Raw genomic sequence first — 13,804 nt, 5'->3', positions numbered from 1 at the left:
TTGCTGGCACCAGACTGGCCCTCTAATAGATCCTCGTTAAAGGATTTAAAGTGAACTCATTCCGATTACGGGGCCTCGGATGAGTCCCGTATCGTTATTTTTCGTCACTACCTCCCCGTGCCGGGAGTGGGTAATTTGCGCGCCTGCTGCCTTCCTTGGATGTGGTAGCCGTTTCTGAGGCTTCCTCTCCGGAATCGAACCCTGATTTCCCGTTACCCGTAACAACCATGGTAGTCGCGGAAACTACCATCAACAGTTGATAAGGCAGACATTTAAAAGATGCGTCGCCGGTACTAAACCGTGCGATCAGCACAAAGTTATTCAGAGTCATGAAGTCAAACGGTGAGCAAGGCAAGCCCGCCACCGATTGGTTTTGATCTAATAAAAGCATTCCTTCCATCTTTGGTCGGAACTCTATTTGCATGTATTAGCTCTAGAATTACCACAGTTATTCAAGTAATGTGGGTACGATCTAAGGAACCATAACTAATGTAATGAGCCATTCGCGGTTTCACCTTAATGGTTCAAGCGTATTGAAACCGTACGCGATACATACGACGTGACTAAGAGGAAGATGGCGGTATTAATGATATCTAAATTGACAGGAGCTGCTAAGTCGTGGTTTTTTAGCAAAGCAGAATACGCCACTTATAGCTACGACGAAATTAAGAGAGCGATGACAGCTTTCCTTCAGAACAGCGAAGATCGCATGACGAGGATGAGAAAGTTCGAGGCCCGGAGATGGCGGAGGCAGGAACCCTTTAGCTCCTACTTCCAGGAGAAGATGGCTCTGGGCAACAGGGCGAATGTTACCGAAAATGATATGTTGGCATACATGATCGATGGGTTTGACCATGGGGAGTTATCTCCGAACAAATGCTCGTTACACTGTTTTGGCGAGGATTAATATTTTTAGCGAAAAAAGATGTCGCTACTTGTTTCAATCTCATTAATCGAGAAGAAAATAGATGGCTGCACGAAAATTTTTTTGTTTGTTTTGGGAAAACCCAGCGGAAATTAATCGCCATTATCTTCTTATATAGTGAAGCCGTAGTGAAGCATTTATTTACGCTGTGAAGTATTTTGTTTATAATTAATTGTGTTCAAGGGATTATTATTGAATTAATATGGCAAAGTGCAGTGTACCAAATTGTGGTAACTCCAGAAATAGTATAAAGTTGCATGTCTTTCCGGCATCTAATGATCAGGTATGTATATAATGATGTATTGTGTTTATATAATAAATTTGTATAATAAAAATATAATGAAAATGTTGTAGATGTTTTGGACGATTTAACTCCATTATATTGTGGCAAACGTTGTTATGTCTGTGACGCGCACTTTGCAAATGTTTGTAAAGTTGAAAATTTGCCAACAAGTTCGAAGACAAATTTGAAAATTAATGCCCTACCGAACATAAATATGCCAGGTTTCTACTATAATACATGAATAAATGAATTTGTTTTTAATAGAAATGCTCACTTCATATTTTGCTTGGTTTTTATAGGATTCGTTGGGAATCCTGACCTAGAAGAGAAATGTCTTGTGGAAACATAGATTCCGTAAGAATAATAATAAAATTTATATATGTATTTGATAGTTAGATTATAAAAAACTTATATTATTTTAGAACTTGGTGTGTCGATTGCAATGTGAAGGCAGGGGCATACCGATTGTCAAAGAATATTAATCCTATCTCAGGTAAATAAATACAAGTTGTTTAGACATTAATTTTAAATGATATTGTTGCTCATTTAAATCAGGTACTCTACATTAATAATAAAATAATTTATACATTAATATGCTTCCTTTTTTAGCTTCTTCGAGCATTATGGAACTTAATGGAACTTTGGAATTACAGAATAGTTCTCATATTACTGAAGAATGTTCTGATCTAGGTTCAGGAGAACAATCTTCAACACCAAGGACAAGGACAAGTAATTATAACTCTAAATACTTTAATACCATTTGCAGAAAATTACTGATAAATAAATCTTATGTTTTTAGTTGTTTAGACATTAAATTAAAATGATGTAGTTGTGCTTCCTTTTTTAGCTTCTTTAAGCATTATGGAACTTGATGGAACTCTGGAATTACAGAATGGTTCTCATATTACTGAAGAATGTTCTGATCTAGGATCAGAAGAACAATCTTCAACACCAAGGACAAGGACAAGTAATTATAACTCTAAATACTTTAATACCATTTGCAGAAAATTACTGATAAATGAATCTTATTTTTTTAGTTGTTTAGACATTAATTTAAAATGATGTAGTTGTGTATTTAAATCAGGTACACTATCCTTTTTCCTAATAATTTATATATTAATATGCTTCCTTTTTTTAGCTTCTTCAAACATTATGGAACTTGATGGAACTCTGGAATTACAGAATGGTTCTCATATTACTGAAGAATGTTCTGATCCAGGATCAGGAGAACAATCTACAACGCCAAGGACAAGGTGAAGTAATTATAACACCAATTACTTTAATAATTAATACTTTTTGCAGAAAATTACTGACAAATTAATCTTATATTTTCAGGTAGGAGATGGAAACCTAAAAACCTCAGAAAAGATTTTTGCAGTACCCCTAAGATTGTCAAGTGCGGGTTAAAACAGTCACCTATTGTGACACCAGTTTTCCGCAAAGGTATTTTTTTATATTAATTACAACAATAATAATTAATTATTCGATTGTGATATTACAACATGTTATTATATTTAATAGATTTCCTAGGAGGTAACTGCAAATTGCTTCAGTATTCACTGATTAAACGTAGAAGTGCTTTAACACCCAGGAGGTGTTAAATGTATGATACATCCAAAATTTTGTTCCGGGAGGTAAGCAGGATTAACAAACAATGTAATAATTTAAGGGATAAATTGCAACAAACTAAATGTAAGGGCAAGAAATTTTATATAGTCTCAATTAAGAGAGCGGTATAAATGAGTGTCTTTTTAATACATTAAGTTCAGCTATTTCTCATAAAAAGTATGAGAGTAGCAAATACTGTGTTTTGATGTTTGATGAAATATCACTATCTTCAGAATTGTCATATGATCGTAAGAAGGATCACATTGTTGGTTTTGTAGAGTTAGCAAATGGCAGAAAATGTTTATTTGCGGATCATGCACTTGTTTTCATGATTGAAGGAGTAGAGGATTGTTGGAAGCAACCAGTTGCTTTTTACTTTTCTGAAGGTGGGGTTAATAGTTCTGACTTAAAATCTCTTATTGTTGATGTAGCAAGAAAGTTATTTAGTATTGGTTTAAAGGTTATTGCCACAGTTTGCGACCAATATGCAGCAAATTGTAAAGCAGTTAATATGCTTTTAAACGATACAGAAGAGTATTATAAAACGAAAAACCTTCACTGGAATAAACTGTTTTTTGAAATAGATGGTCATGAGATTGTTCCTTTATATGATCCTCCACATTTGTTAAAGTGTATGCGGAATAATTTTGCTCAGTACAATGTTAAATTTATAGGTTTAGATGGGGACAAATACGAAGCATCTTGGAAAGACATCATAGATTATTATAATTATGATTCAACTTCAAGTTTGTTTCGTCGTTGTCCTACATTAACTGAACACCACCCTGATCTAACAAAGATGAAACGTATGAAGGTCAGTCTTGCTGCGCTAGTATTTTCTCAACGGGTAGCTCAAGGACTTCAAAATTCTGGTTACCTAGAAGCGCATGGAAGTGTTACTTCATATGGTACCGGAGGATTTTTGATGTTCATGGACTACTTATTTGATAGTGTCAATGGCTTATCAAAATTGCCATTTAATGGTAAACAATTTCGATGTGCAATGTTCAATAAGTCGGCTCATACTATATTTTGGCGTGAAGCCAAATTAGTTTTGAATTCAATGCAGTTCATAAAAAGCAAGGGTTTAACTAAAGTTTTTACTAAACCTCCTTGCATTAAAAATTGGATTAGAACGATAGAGGGTTTGAGCTACATTTGGCAGAAATTGAAAGTGGTTCCGAGGTTTAGCTACTTATGTACCACAAATTTTAACCAAGATTCCTTGGAGAATTTTTTTGGTTGCATAAGGAGTCAAGGGGCTTCGAATAATAATCCAAGTTGTTACTCTTTTGTGTCTGCCTTCAGAACTTTGCTAGTCAACAATTTATCATCTCGCCATTCAACTTCTGCTAATTGTGAAATAGATGATACAACCGGGTTACTTGCCACATTTCGAGTGTTTTTGAATAATGAAGATGTCTTGGAAACTGACCCTCTGATCAATATGTCTATTGATGCAGAGCGGTTTTATTTCCAGGACATGTCATTGTACAGTAAGACTGCTAGCGCTTATGTTGCAGGATATTGTACTAAGAAGCTTATCGGATATGTTGGTGAATGCCATGTTTGTACATCTGAACTATTAGCAGATACAATTGGCAGGGATGAAGCTTCTTGGATTGCATCTAGAGATTACACTGACCATTCGCTTTTGGTTCCCGGAAATGTATTTTTTGATCTATTTATTAAATGCAGTCAAGTACTTGATCATTTCATTAAATATTTATGTATTGATGATAAACTAAGTAAAGATCAAGTTACAAATATTATTAGAAAAACATGTATTATATAATTTTAATTTCCTTTGCCAAAAGCATAATTTAAAACAATTTTTTTTAGATTCATTTATATTATTTTTTATTAACACTTGGAATAGAAGTGTTAATAGGTATCTCTCAGGAAAGTATATAAATGAAAATGAACAGGACCCGATAAAAAGAATGGATTTAGCCAAATATAGAAAAAGTCTCAGATCTTATAGTGCTCGTTTGAGACACAAAAATCCAAATATTTTTTCGGTGAAAATTCATTAATTCGCATTCTCATCATAATTGTTTATTTATTTTGTTTCCAATTTTTAATTGCTCTCATTTTTATTTAATATTTTCCTGATCAATATTCATTTAACGATATTTCCATTTTCCATTATAATTTTATTCATTATTTCTAATCTTTTATGGCTCTCATTGTTATTTTGCTAAACATGTTTTTCTAATTTATTTATAATTGATTCCAGTTTTCGTCAATATTATAATATATGAAATGGTTTCATTTTATAAATATTTCAAGTTTTACATCCTGTCACTTGCCGGCTGTGGTCTATGTAATTTCTATATCAATTCAAGGATACTTTCTCTCGAAATGATAAATTGTTGAAAGTAATTTAAGGCAGATTTTTAATTTTTTTTTTTAATTTCATTTTTATTTATTTTATTTTATTTTTCTTTTGTTATTCTTTCTTTATAATTTAATTTTTAATTTTACTTTTATTTTATGTTATTTTATTTATTTATTTGTGTTTTTTTCTTTTATAGTCTGCATTGAATACATAACTATTTTATTGACACTATTAAATTACAGATTATTACTTCGCATCTTTGTGATATTCATGCTTTTATTTTTGTTTGATGAAAATGGTCTTGACATAAGTTTGTCATTATATTTAATAGAATTATTTTTAACATTTGCAAATGTGAATAGACTTATAAAGCGATATCATGTCTAATATTTTCATCTTTTTCTATTGAGGGTTAGTGTTATAATATTCTTCTCTAAATAACTTTAGCAACATCTCAATATAGATTTTAAATTCAGTATATATTTACTACCGACCTTGCAAATGAAAAACATTGCTTTTACCTTTTAATTCATGAACAATTGCATGTGCATAAAACTTTTTTCTGTTTATAGTAAACACAATGTTGATACTTTTTGATCTTTTATGGCAATTTTGATGATAATGTTTTCATCATGATCATTGGTTCACGGTTGAATGTAATGTTTAAAAAAACATTCATATAGAATCTATTCAAAGATTTCGTCAAATGCAGCTTTATTAATGATTGATTAGAAAAAACTATATGCAAAATAACTATTAAATGCAGAGTTAATAAAAAAGAATGTCTCGTAAATGAATTTTAATCCTAGGAATTCAGTTTACTCTCAATTTTGATATCAATCTTATATATAAAAATGGATCGCAAAATGTGTTGGTAAGCGCATAACTCAACAACGCCTGGACCAATTTGGCCAATTCTTTTTTTAAAATGTTCGTTGAAGTCCAAGGATGGTTGTTACGGCGAGAAAAAAACGAATAATTGCCGGGAAAACCCTAAAAACAACTCTTTTCTTCTTTAATCGAGTAGGCAACGCAATTTGTAACAAAAACAATGATCTATGTCATGACATTTTGTGTAGTTTTTGATAATCTAATTTTGAATATATTTATATAAACATAGAAATATCTTTCTATAAATCAAGCTATATTGGCAGCCAAAAACATTGATGTAAATTATTTAAATTTCATTAAGTGTTTGTTGTATTAATTTAGAAAACCCATGTTTGTCACATGGAAAATTGTATGTTGTTTGTTCTCGTATTGAAAAACCATCAGATTTGTTGGTCTTTTGGGTAATCAAACAAAAAACATCGTTTATCACAAAGCACTACAATGAAAATTGAACTGATTTTTGAATTATGATTTACATTATTAAAATTACTTACTTTTAAATGCTTATAGTGTTTTATTTAATTATTTTTAATTCATACCGAATTATTACCAGGGTGACGGTTCTGTTCAGGATTTTTGCAAAGAATAGAAAAAAGGTAGGCACAAAACACCGCCACATTAAAATTTTTTTTGACAGGACGAAGTCTGTCGGGCCGGCTAGTATATTTATAAATATATATATATATATATATATATATATATTATGTTTTTATGATTTTTTGTTTATGAAGTATTTGTACTTTTTAACAAGTTATTTGTTTTTTTTTAAAACTTTTTAAATTTTTGCATTATTTGTGATTCCTTCTGAATTTGTTATTCCGAACTACACAATCTCTGTTATATATTATTGATCATTAAGTAATTCATATTGATCGTTCCTTTTAAGTTTAACATTTTATTGTAAATGCTTCTACACAATCTCTGTGTAGTTGCTATATATTATTGATCATTAAGTAAATCATATTGATCATTCCTTTTAAGTTTAACATTTTATTGTAAATGCTTCTACACAATCACTGTGTAGTTGCTATATATTATTGATCATTAAGTAATTCATATTGATCGTTCCTTTTAAGTTTAACATTTTATTGTAAATGCTTCTACACAATCACTGTGTAGTTGCTATATGCTATTGATCATTAAGTAAATCATATTGATCGTTCCTTTTAAGTTTAACATTTTATTGTAAATGTTTCTTTACAATCTCTGTGTAGTTGCTATACATTATTGATCATTAAGTAATTCATATTGATCGTTCCTTTTAAGTTTAACATTTTATTGTAAATGCTTCTACACAATCACTGTGTAGTTGCAATATATTATTGATCATTAAGTAATTCATATTGATCGTTCCTTTTAAGTTTAACATTTTATTGTAAATGCTTCTACACAATCTGTCTAGTTGTTATATATTATTGATCATTAAGTAATTCATATTGATCGTTCCTTTTAAGTTTAACATTTTATTGTAAATGCTTCTACACAATCACTGTGTAGTTGCTATATATTATTGATCATTAAGTAATTCATATTGATTGTTCCTTTTAAGTTTAACATTTTATTGTAAATGCTTCTACACAATCTCTGTGTAGTTGCTATATATTATTGATCATTAAGTAAAACATATTGATCGTTCCTTGTAAATTTATTATACCATTGTGAATACTTTTTTTAGTTATTTATAATTGTAAAATTATAATACTTATTATTGTGTATATATTGATTATTACATTTATAAAAATTTTAATTGTTATGTAAAAATGTTTGTGATATATTTGAAAATATATTTTGTACTTCGTATTTTTTTTTTCTCATTTCCAATATAAGAAATTATTTAGGTTTTCTTATTTTGAATTACGTATGCGAACCATATCTAGGAATAATACCAGCGGTTGATTTATATACTGAACAAGTGCTGCCTCCTTTAGATCGCTAAAAATATTAAAATGGCACCGTGGCATTACTGCACCGTGTTGTTATTTAATTTATAGATTCCTGACAAATAATTAATTATAGAAAATAGAGACAATAATATATATATATATATATATATATATATATATATATATATATATCTTATATATAAAAACGGAGCTCTCTTTCAAATGTCCGAATAAAACTCGAAAACGGCTGAATCGATTTGGCCAGTCTTAGTCTTGAATAATTCGTGCCAATCCAGAGAAAGTCCAAAAGGTGAGAAATTATTTCAAATCCGCGTAGAAACTTTACATTTTTAATTTGAAAATTTTTGTAGAAGCGTAATTTAAATAAAACAATGGACGGTGGCAATTTCGTGAAATGTCAAACGCCTTTGACAGATGATGTTCAATTACGTTTAATAGGATGTTTTACGCGAATATTATTTATTTATGATAAATTTGTAGTAAGTAGTTTTGTTTGTAGTTTTATTTATATACAAAAACGTTAGTAAACGGGCCGCAAGTGTTACTAGAGACTCAAAATATAAACTTTTTTGATATGTTAATATGAAAATGCATTTTTTGGCATATTTTTCTCAAACACGGTGCTCTGAAAGATCTCATTTGTATAATTATATACTCATTGGTATTTATAAAACATTTTCTAGGTTATATTATTTTTTATTTATCTTATTTAAATTCAGAACCTAAATTTGATATCGATCAAATAGACATTTTGTCGAATAACATTTTTCCAATTATAATTTCCCAGAATTTATCGCAGAATAGATATTAATATATGAAGGTCCGGGATTAAAAAGGTCCACCACCGATGTGCCAAAAGTCAGTAAAGTTAAGCATTGTTTAACAACAATATTTGAAAGTAGAGGAAAAAAGATGTATAGCCAGCTACAAACTTGATTTGAAAACGATAATTTTTGAAATGGGGGAGATAAACGGTAATCTTTAAAAATCCATAATAAAAGTATTTTCTTCCGTTGGTAGTTTTAGCATTAGTTAAAAATGTAATTATTCTGTAAAATACCTTTAAAATTATAATAAGGCTTTAAACCTTTTGCCACCTGCCCGTTACAAGTTACCCCGCATATAGGATAAAAAGGTCTAGATAACAAATTTTTGGAAGACATCAAAAAAGCACATTTCTACAATGATGAAGTAGAAGTCAGTTTACTGAACGTAGTAAGATAATTGTTCGTTTGATATGTCTTATTTGTTGTGATATAATTGTTATGGTTTTCACAATATAGTTTATATTTGCTCAAAGTCAAATTGGACCTTTGTGCCTCGCCCTGCTCTACATATATACTTTTTATTAAATTTACTTTAATTCATCGAATGTAACTTGAAACTTTTCAAAAAGCAGGTCGAAAAAGAAATACTTAATTCATTTTTTATCTCTCCTCGCAAAAATTTGAAAAATTTGTATAAGCTCAGTAGTATTATTTACAATTATACACAAAATCCAGAATCCAAAAAGAATCTGAAAAACTTGAAACGTAATTAATAAGCCGAAAGACTCGGATTGGATTATACGATGTTTTCTATAGAAAGTGTATAAAACTTGCAGTTTGATTGTATTGACAAAATATAGACAAACTAATGGGGTTTATTGTTTTTATCATACCTAATTGTATACAGCATTCAAACAACACATCCTTATGCACTTAAAGTATTAATATTTTTGATTCTCTAGAAATGGTTTAGAATATACCTTATTTAGCAAAACAACGTTTGCCGGGTCTGCTAGTATATATATATATATATATATATATATACGGTTGTTCAATGTCTTGTGTGGACAGGGAGGTGTGAGTCCAAGCCTCGCTTTCTTGTATTCAAAAATAGCCCAGTTGCAGCACTGCAAAATGAAATGGCATTTACATAGCACACACTATTCCGATTTGAGGTCGAGTTTTAGCTCACAGACCTGCCTTAGGGCACAGACTCCTATTATGTGTGTGTGTGTTGTCATGTCAAAAAACTATCTAAATTATATATATTTTTTTCTAGATTTCTAGAAAATTTAAATATAATTTAGACATTATCTATACCAACTAAAAATTAACTAAAATATTGAGAATTGATCCGAATAATAAATACCAAACAAGAGATAGAAGTTACTAGAACTCTCTTCATGCACTCAAAATTTAACTTAAAAGCCCAGCAACAATAATTCAAAAAGATCATAAACTTATATTGCAATCAAAAAAGAAGAACATATTCAAAAATAAAGAATAAAGTTTATGCCTAGGATATTCTTGTAAATTAACTCCGTTTATATACATCCTGGTGCTCAATCAAATAATGATTAAGTTACATTGAATCTATGTATAGTCCCTATCTGAAAACCTTTTCTGCACATGGCGTTAATCTGCAAGAGAGATATCTCTCCCACTCCCATACACGGGCGTTGCCTACACTGCAATGTACTTTCAACCTTGAACAGTGCACACAACGCTTGGCTACCATCAACATTAAATATAGGAGAGCAATATGTGCTCCTCCTATTTTTCGTTTGTTAATTAATAGTATTTTATTATTTTACACAAATTTAGTGTTAAATCAATTTTTACATCATAATTAATGTTTCCTGTTTTTCCTGGTTTGGTATGTGGTATGTGTAACTGAATGATGACACACATCAAGTGTCGAAACGTATAATGGAATAAATAATTTTGTTATTTAATCTTTTTTTAATTCGACGGTTGAGCTGAAAAATTTTTTTACAAATATATGTATATATATATATATATATATATATATATTAGGGTGGGCCGAATCATTATAGAAGTAAAATTAAGCGATATGGGCACCTTTTCATATGAAATATATGTGTTATTTAAATGAATTTTGACTTCAAAACCATATATCGCAAATAACTCTTTAGCCAGCGAAATTTTCAATAAAATACTGTTTTTAATAAGTTAATATATTAATTTAGGCATGTGAATAATTCCAATTGTAAGTTATATTTCTTTTAATAGTTTGTACGGGGGTTTTTAAATCGGGTTTAGTTTGTTGTTATTTATTTCCATCAGAGTGCGCTAGTATTTTTTTATAATAATTCTCGAACTTTCGAAAAGAATATATTAATGTGGAAAATTCGCATAAATCTTCATTCAGTTCTCCAGTTAGACGTGAAGTATCAATGGCGAATTCTTATTTAAATTCAGGCGCAAGTGCTAGTAATTTGAATCATATGCGCTCGCATGATCAAATTACATTTGGGGAAGCAAAAGAATTTACTGGTGTAAATCTTCCGACAAGTATGGAAATTATCAGGTATTATTTTTATTTGGCCGAAGAATCAAAAAAACAAAATAAAATGTTTTCATATAAAACATTTACTCCAAATGTGGTAACGAAATTGATTCAGACGTGGGAAAAAATTGATATTCCAATTATGGAGAAACGAAGTATCGCTAGAAAATTGAACCGATTGATTGATAAATATAAAAGTACAAATAAAAGCAAGTCTACCCAAGCATCATTTCAGGAGTTTGTAGAATCCACGAAAGAATTATTTTATATTGGAAAATGCAAATGCGATTTGCGAAGATTACTGTGTTCTTGTGGATTGATCCCAAAACATTTACAAGCGTTTATGATGGATCAACATAATGAGAGGAAATCTACGATACCAGAATATATTATAAAAATTGAAGATGAAGTATCAGAATCTACAATAACTAGCAATATTACTCCAGGTGAGACATATACTCCAGATGTTGATTTTGATTTTAAAAGCAGTTCGGAAAGTTTACAAAATACTTCTCATATAAAACGTGGTCCATATAGTCGAAGATATAAGGCTCCAAGCTATGCCTTAATGTGCGACAGATTTGCAATTTCTGATAGAGTTGGGTCTGGCGTGGTGACGGCAATCCTGCGTGACCTGGGCATAACGGATGATTGGGGCAATCCTGTCATTATGGACAAAAATAAAAGCGTTCGCGAGAGGCAGAAAAATAGGCAAGCTCTACACAAACGATATGATTCTTCTGAATTAATAGCATTTTCATTCGACGGCCGAAAAAATGATTCTATTACCATGGAAAAAATCGATAAGAAGTTTCACCCACGAATGATTAAAGAAGCGCATTTAGTTATTTTAAAGGAACCGAATGGCCAATTGTTGGGTTACACAAAATTGGAAAATGAAGATTCGGAAAGTAAAGTAATCAAATTGAACGAGTTTTTCGCCGATAAAGGAATAGCTCTCGATTCTTTGATAGGCATATGTTGCGATGGTGAACCAGCAAATACAGGCGTAAAAAATGGTATTTTACGTCGATTTGAAATTCAGTTAAACAGGCCACTGCATTGGTTTGTGTGTCTTCTCCACTTTAACGAACTTCCACTTCGCCATTTATTTAACTATTGGAAAAATCATTGACCACTGGACCACGAACAAAAACTGGAATATTAAGCAAACAAATTGAAACATGCGAAAATATACCGGTGAGTTATAACATATTTACTATTTTTAATACCCTATGTTCAAATTCAATATAATTTATTTTTTCCTATATACTTCCAGCCGGTAAAAGACTTTGAAACAATCCCACTTGAAAATTTGGCTGATATAAGTCCTGCTGAATCGACAACTGACTCAAGTTATTTAATAAAAATAGCTAAAGCAGTTGCTTCTGGAGAAGTATCGACAGACTTAGCTAACATGAAACCAGGGCCAATAGCACATTCCCGTTGGCTCACGAAGGCTAGTAGGTTACTTCGGTTATATGTAACTACTAATAAGCCTTCCAAAAATTTGAAAATTCTGGCAAACTACGTAATGAAAGTATATATTCCAATGTACTTTAACATTAAATATTACAACTCTGTGGTGTATGGTAGTATATTATTTTATAAATTTATTAGCTGGACGCAATATTTAGACTCGAATTTGAGACAAATTGTGAACAATGTTGCTAAAGAAAACGCATACTATGCTCACTCAGAAAATATTTTATTAGCAATGTTGTTTGATAATAAAAAGGAAATACGAGATTCAGCTATAAGAAAAATCTTATATTACCGTAATAATGTGGAAGACCTGACGCAATTGAGAGATTACAAAACACCCGAAATAAATTTCGAATGCACCGACTATACTAATATGATAGATATGGATGATTATTCAAATATATCCGAACCAGCCTTTACGCTAAATATTCCTCATGAACATCTAGTACAATATCTACAAAGCAATGAGTGTCCATGGAGTGACCCTAAAATTCCGGTCCACATTCAGGGAACTGAGAGACATGTTCAATTACTGGCTAATGTATCAAAACGCGTATTAGAGCAAAATCGCGAAGGTGTTATGACAGCGACACTACTATCTCGTGAAAAGCATCCTCGACTGGAAAGCAAGCAAGATTTCAGATATTAATTTATTTAAATTGTATTAGCTAAATGTAAGAAATTTTATTTTAAATAAAAATGTAACTTAAAGAAATAAAACTTAAACCATGTCATGTAAATAAATAATAGAATAAATATATGTCATTCCTAAAAAACCCAAAAACAATATTTTCTTCAAAAGTAGTTTGACCTGTTTCGATGCATGATTCTAGGTTAGGCTTACTCGCAAATGTCCCCTAACAGTTTACTTGATGTAGTCTGATGTACCCGTAAGTTACTGATTTCAAAAAGCCGGAAAATGTTTTTAACCTGTTTCGATGCATGATTCTAGGTTAGGCTTACTCGCAAATGTCCCCTAACAGTTTACTTGATGTAGTCTGATGTACCCGTAAGTTACTGATTTCAAAAAGCCGGAAAATGTTTTTAACCTGTTTCGATGCATGATTCTA

General features: G+C 30.7%; 2 protein-coding genes across 2 annotated transcripts; both read left to right on the top strand.

The window, feature by feature from the left end:
- The first annotated feature begins 574 nt into the window (after positions 1-574).
- LOC113375803 lies at positions 575-2,629 on the top strand. The gene is made up of 6 exons (XM_026615749.1): positions 575-846; positions 1,631-1,701; positions 1,818-1,937; positions 2,056-2,175; positions 2,347-2,461; positions 2,544-2,629. The coding sequence occupies exons 1-6, from the start codon at positions 575-577 to the stop codon at positions 2,545-2,547; spliced, it is 702 nt and encodes a 233-aa protein (XP_026471534.1). The 3' UTR covers positions 2,548-2,629.
- Positions 2,630-2,710: 81 nt separating this feature from the next.
- Positions 2,711-5,371, top strand: LOC113375802. Its single transcript, XM_026615748.1, has 3 exons — positions 2,711-2,741; positions 3,050-4,485; positions 5,354-5,371. Exons 1-3 carry the CDS (start codon positions 2,711-2,713, stop codon positions 5,369-5,371), a joined length of 1,485 nt encoding a protein of 494 aa, XP_026471533.1.
- Positions 5,372-13,804: the final 8,433 nt, after the last annotated feature.

This window comes from Ctenocephalides felis, unplaced genomic scaffold (genome assembly GCF_003426905.1).
Source record: "Ctenocephalides felis isolate EL2017-DRISC unplaced genomic scaffold, ASM342690v1 CF-g0.4_SCAFFOLD_01886, whole genome shotgun sequence".
NCBI lineage: Eukaryota > Metazoa > Arthropoda > Insecta > Siphonaptera > Pulicidae > Ctenocephalides > Ctenocephalides felis.
The sequence above is the reverse complement of the archived record's forward strand: the minus strand, read 5'-3'. Positions and strand labels throughout refer to the sequence as shown.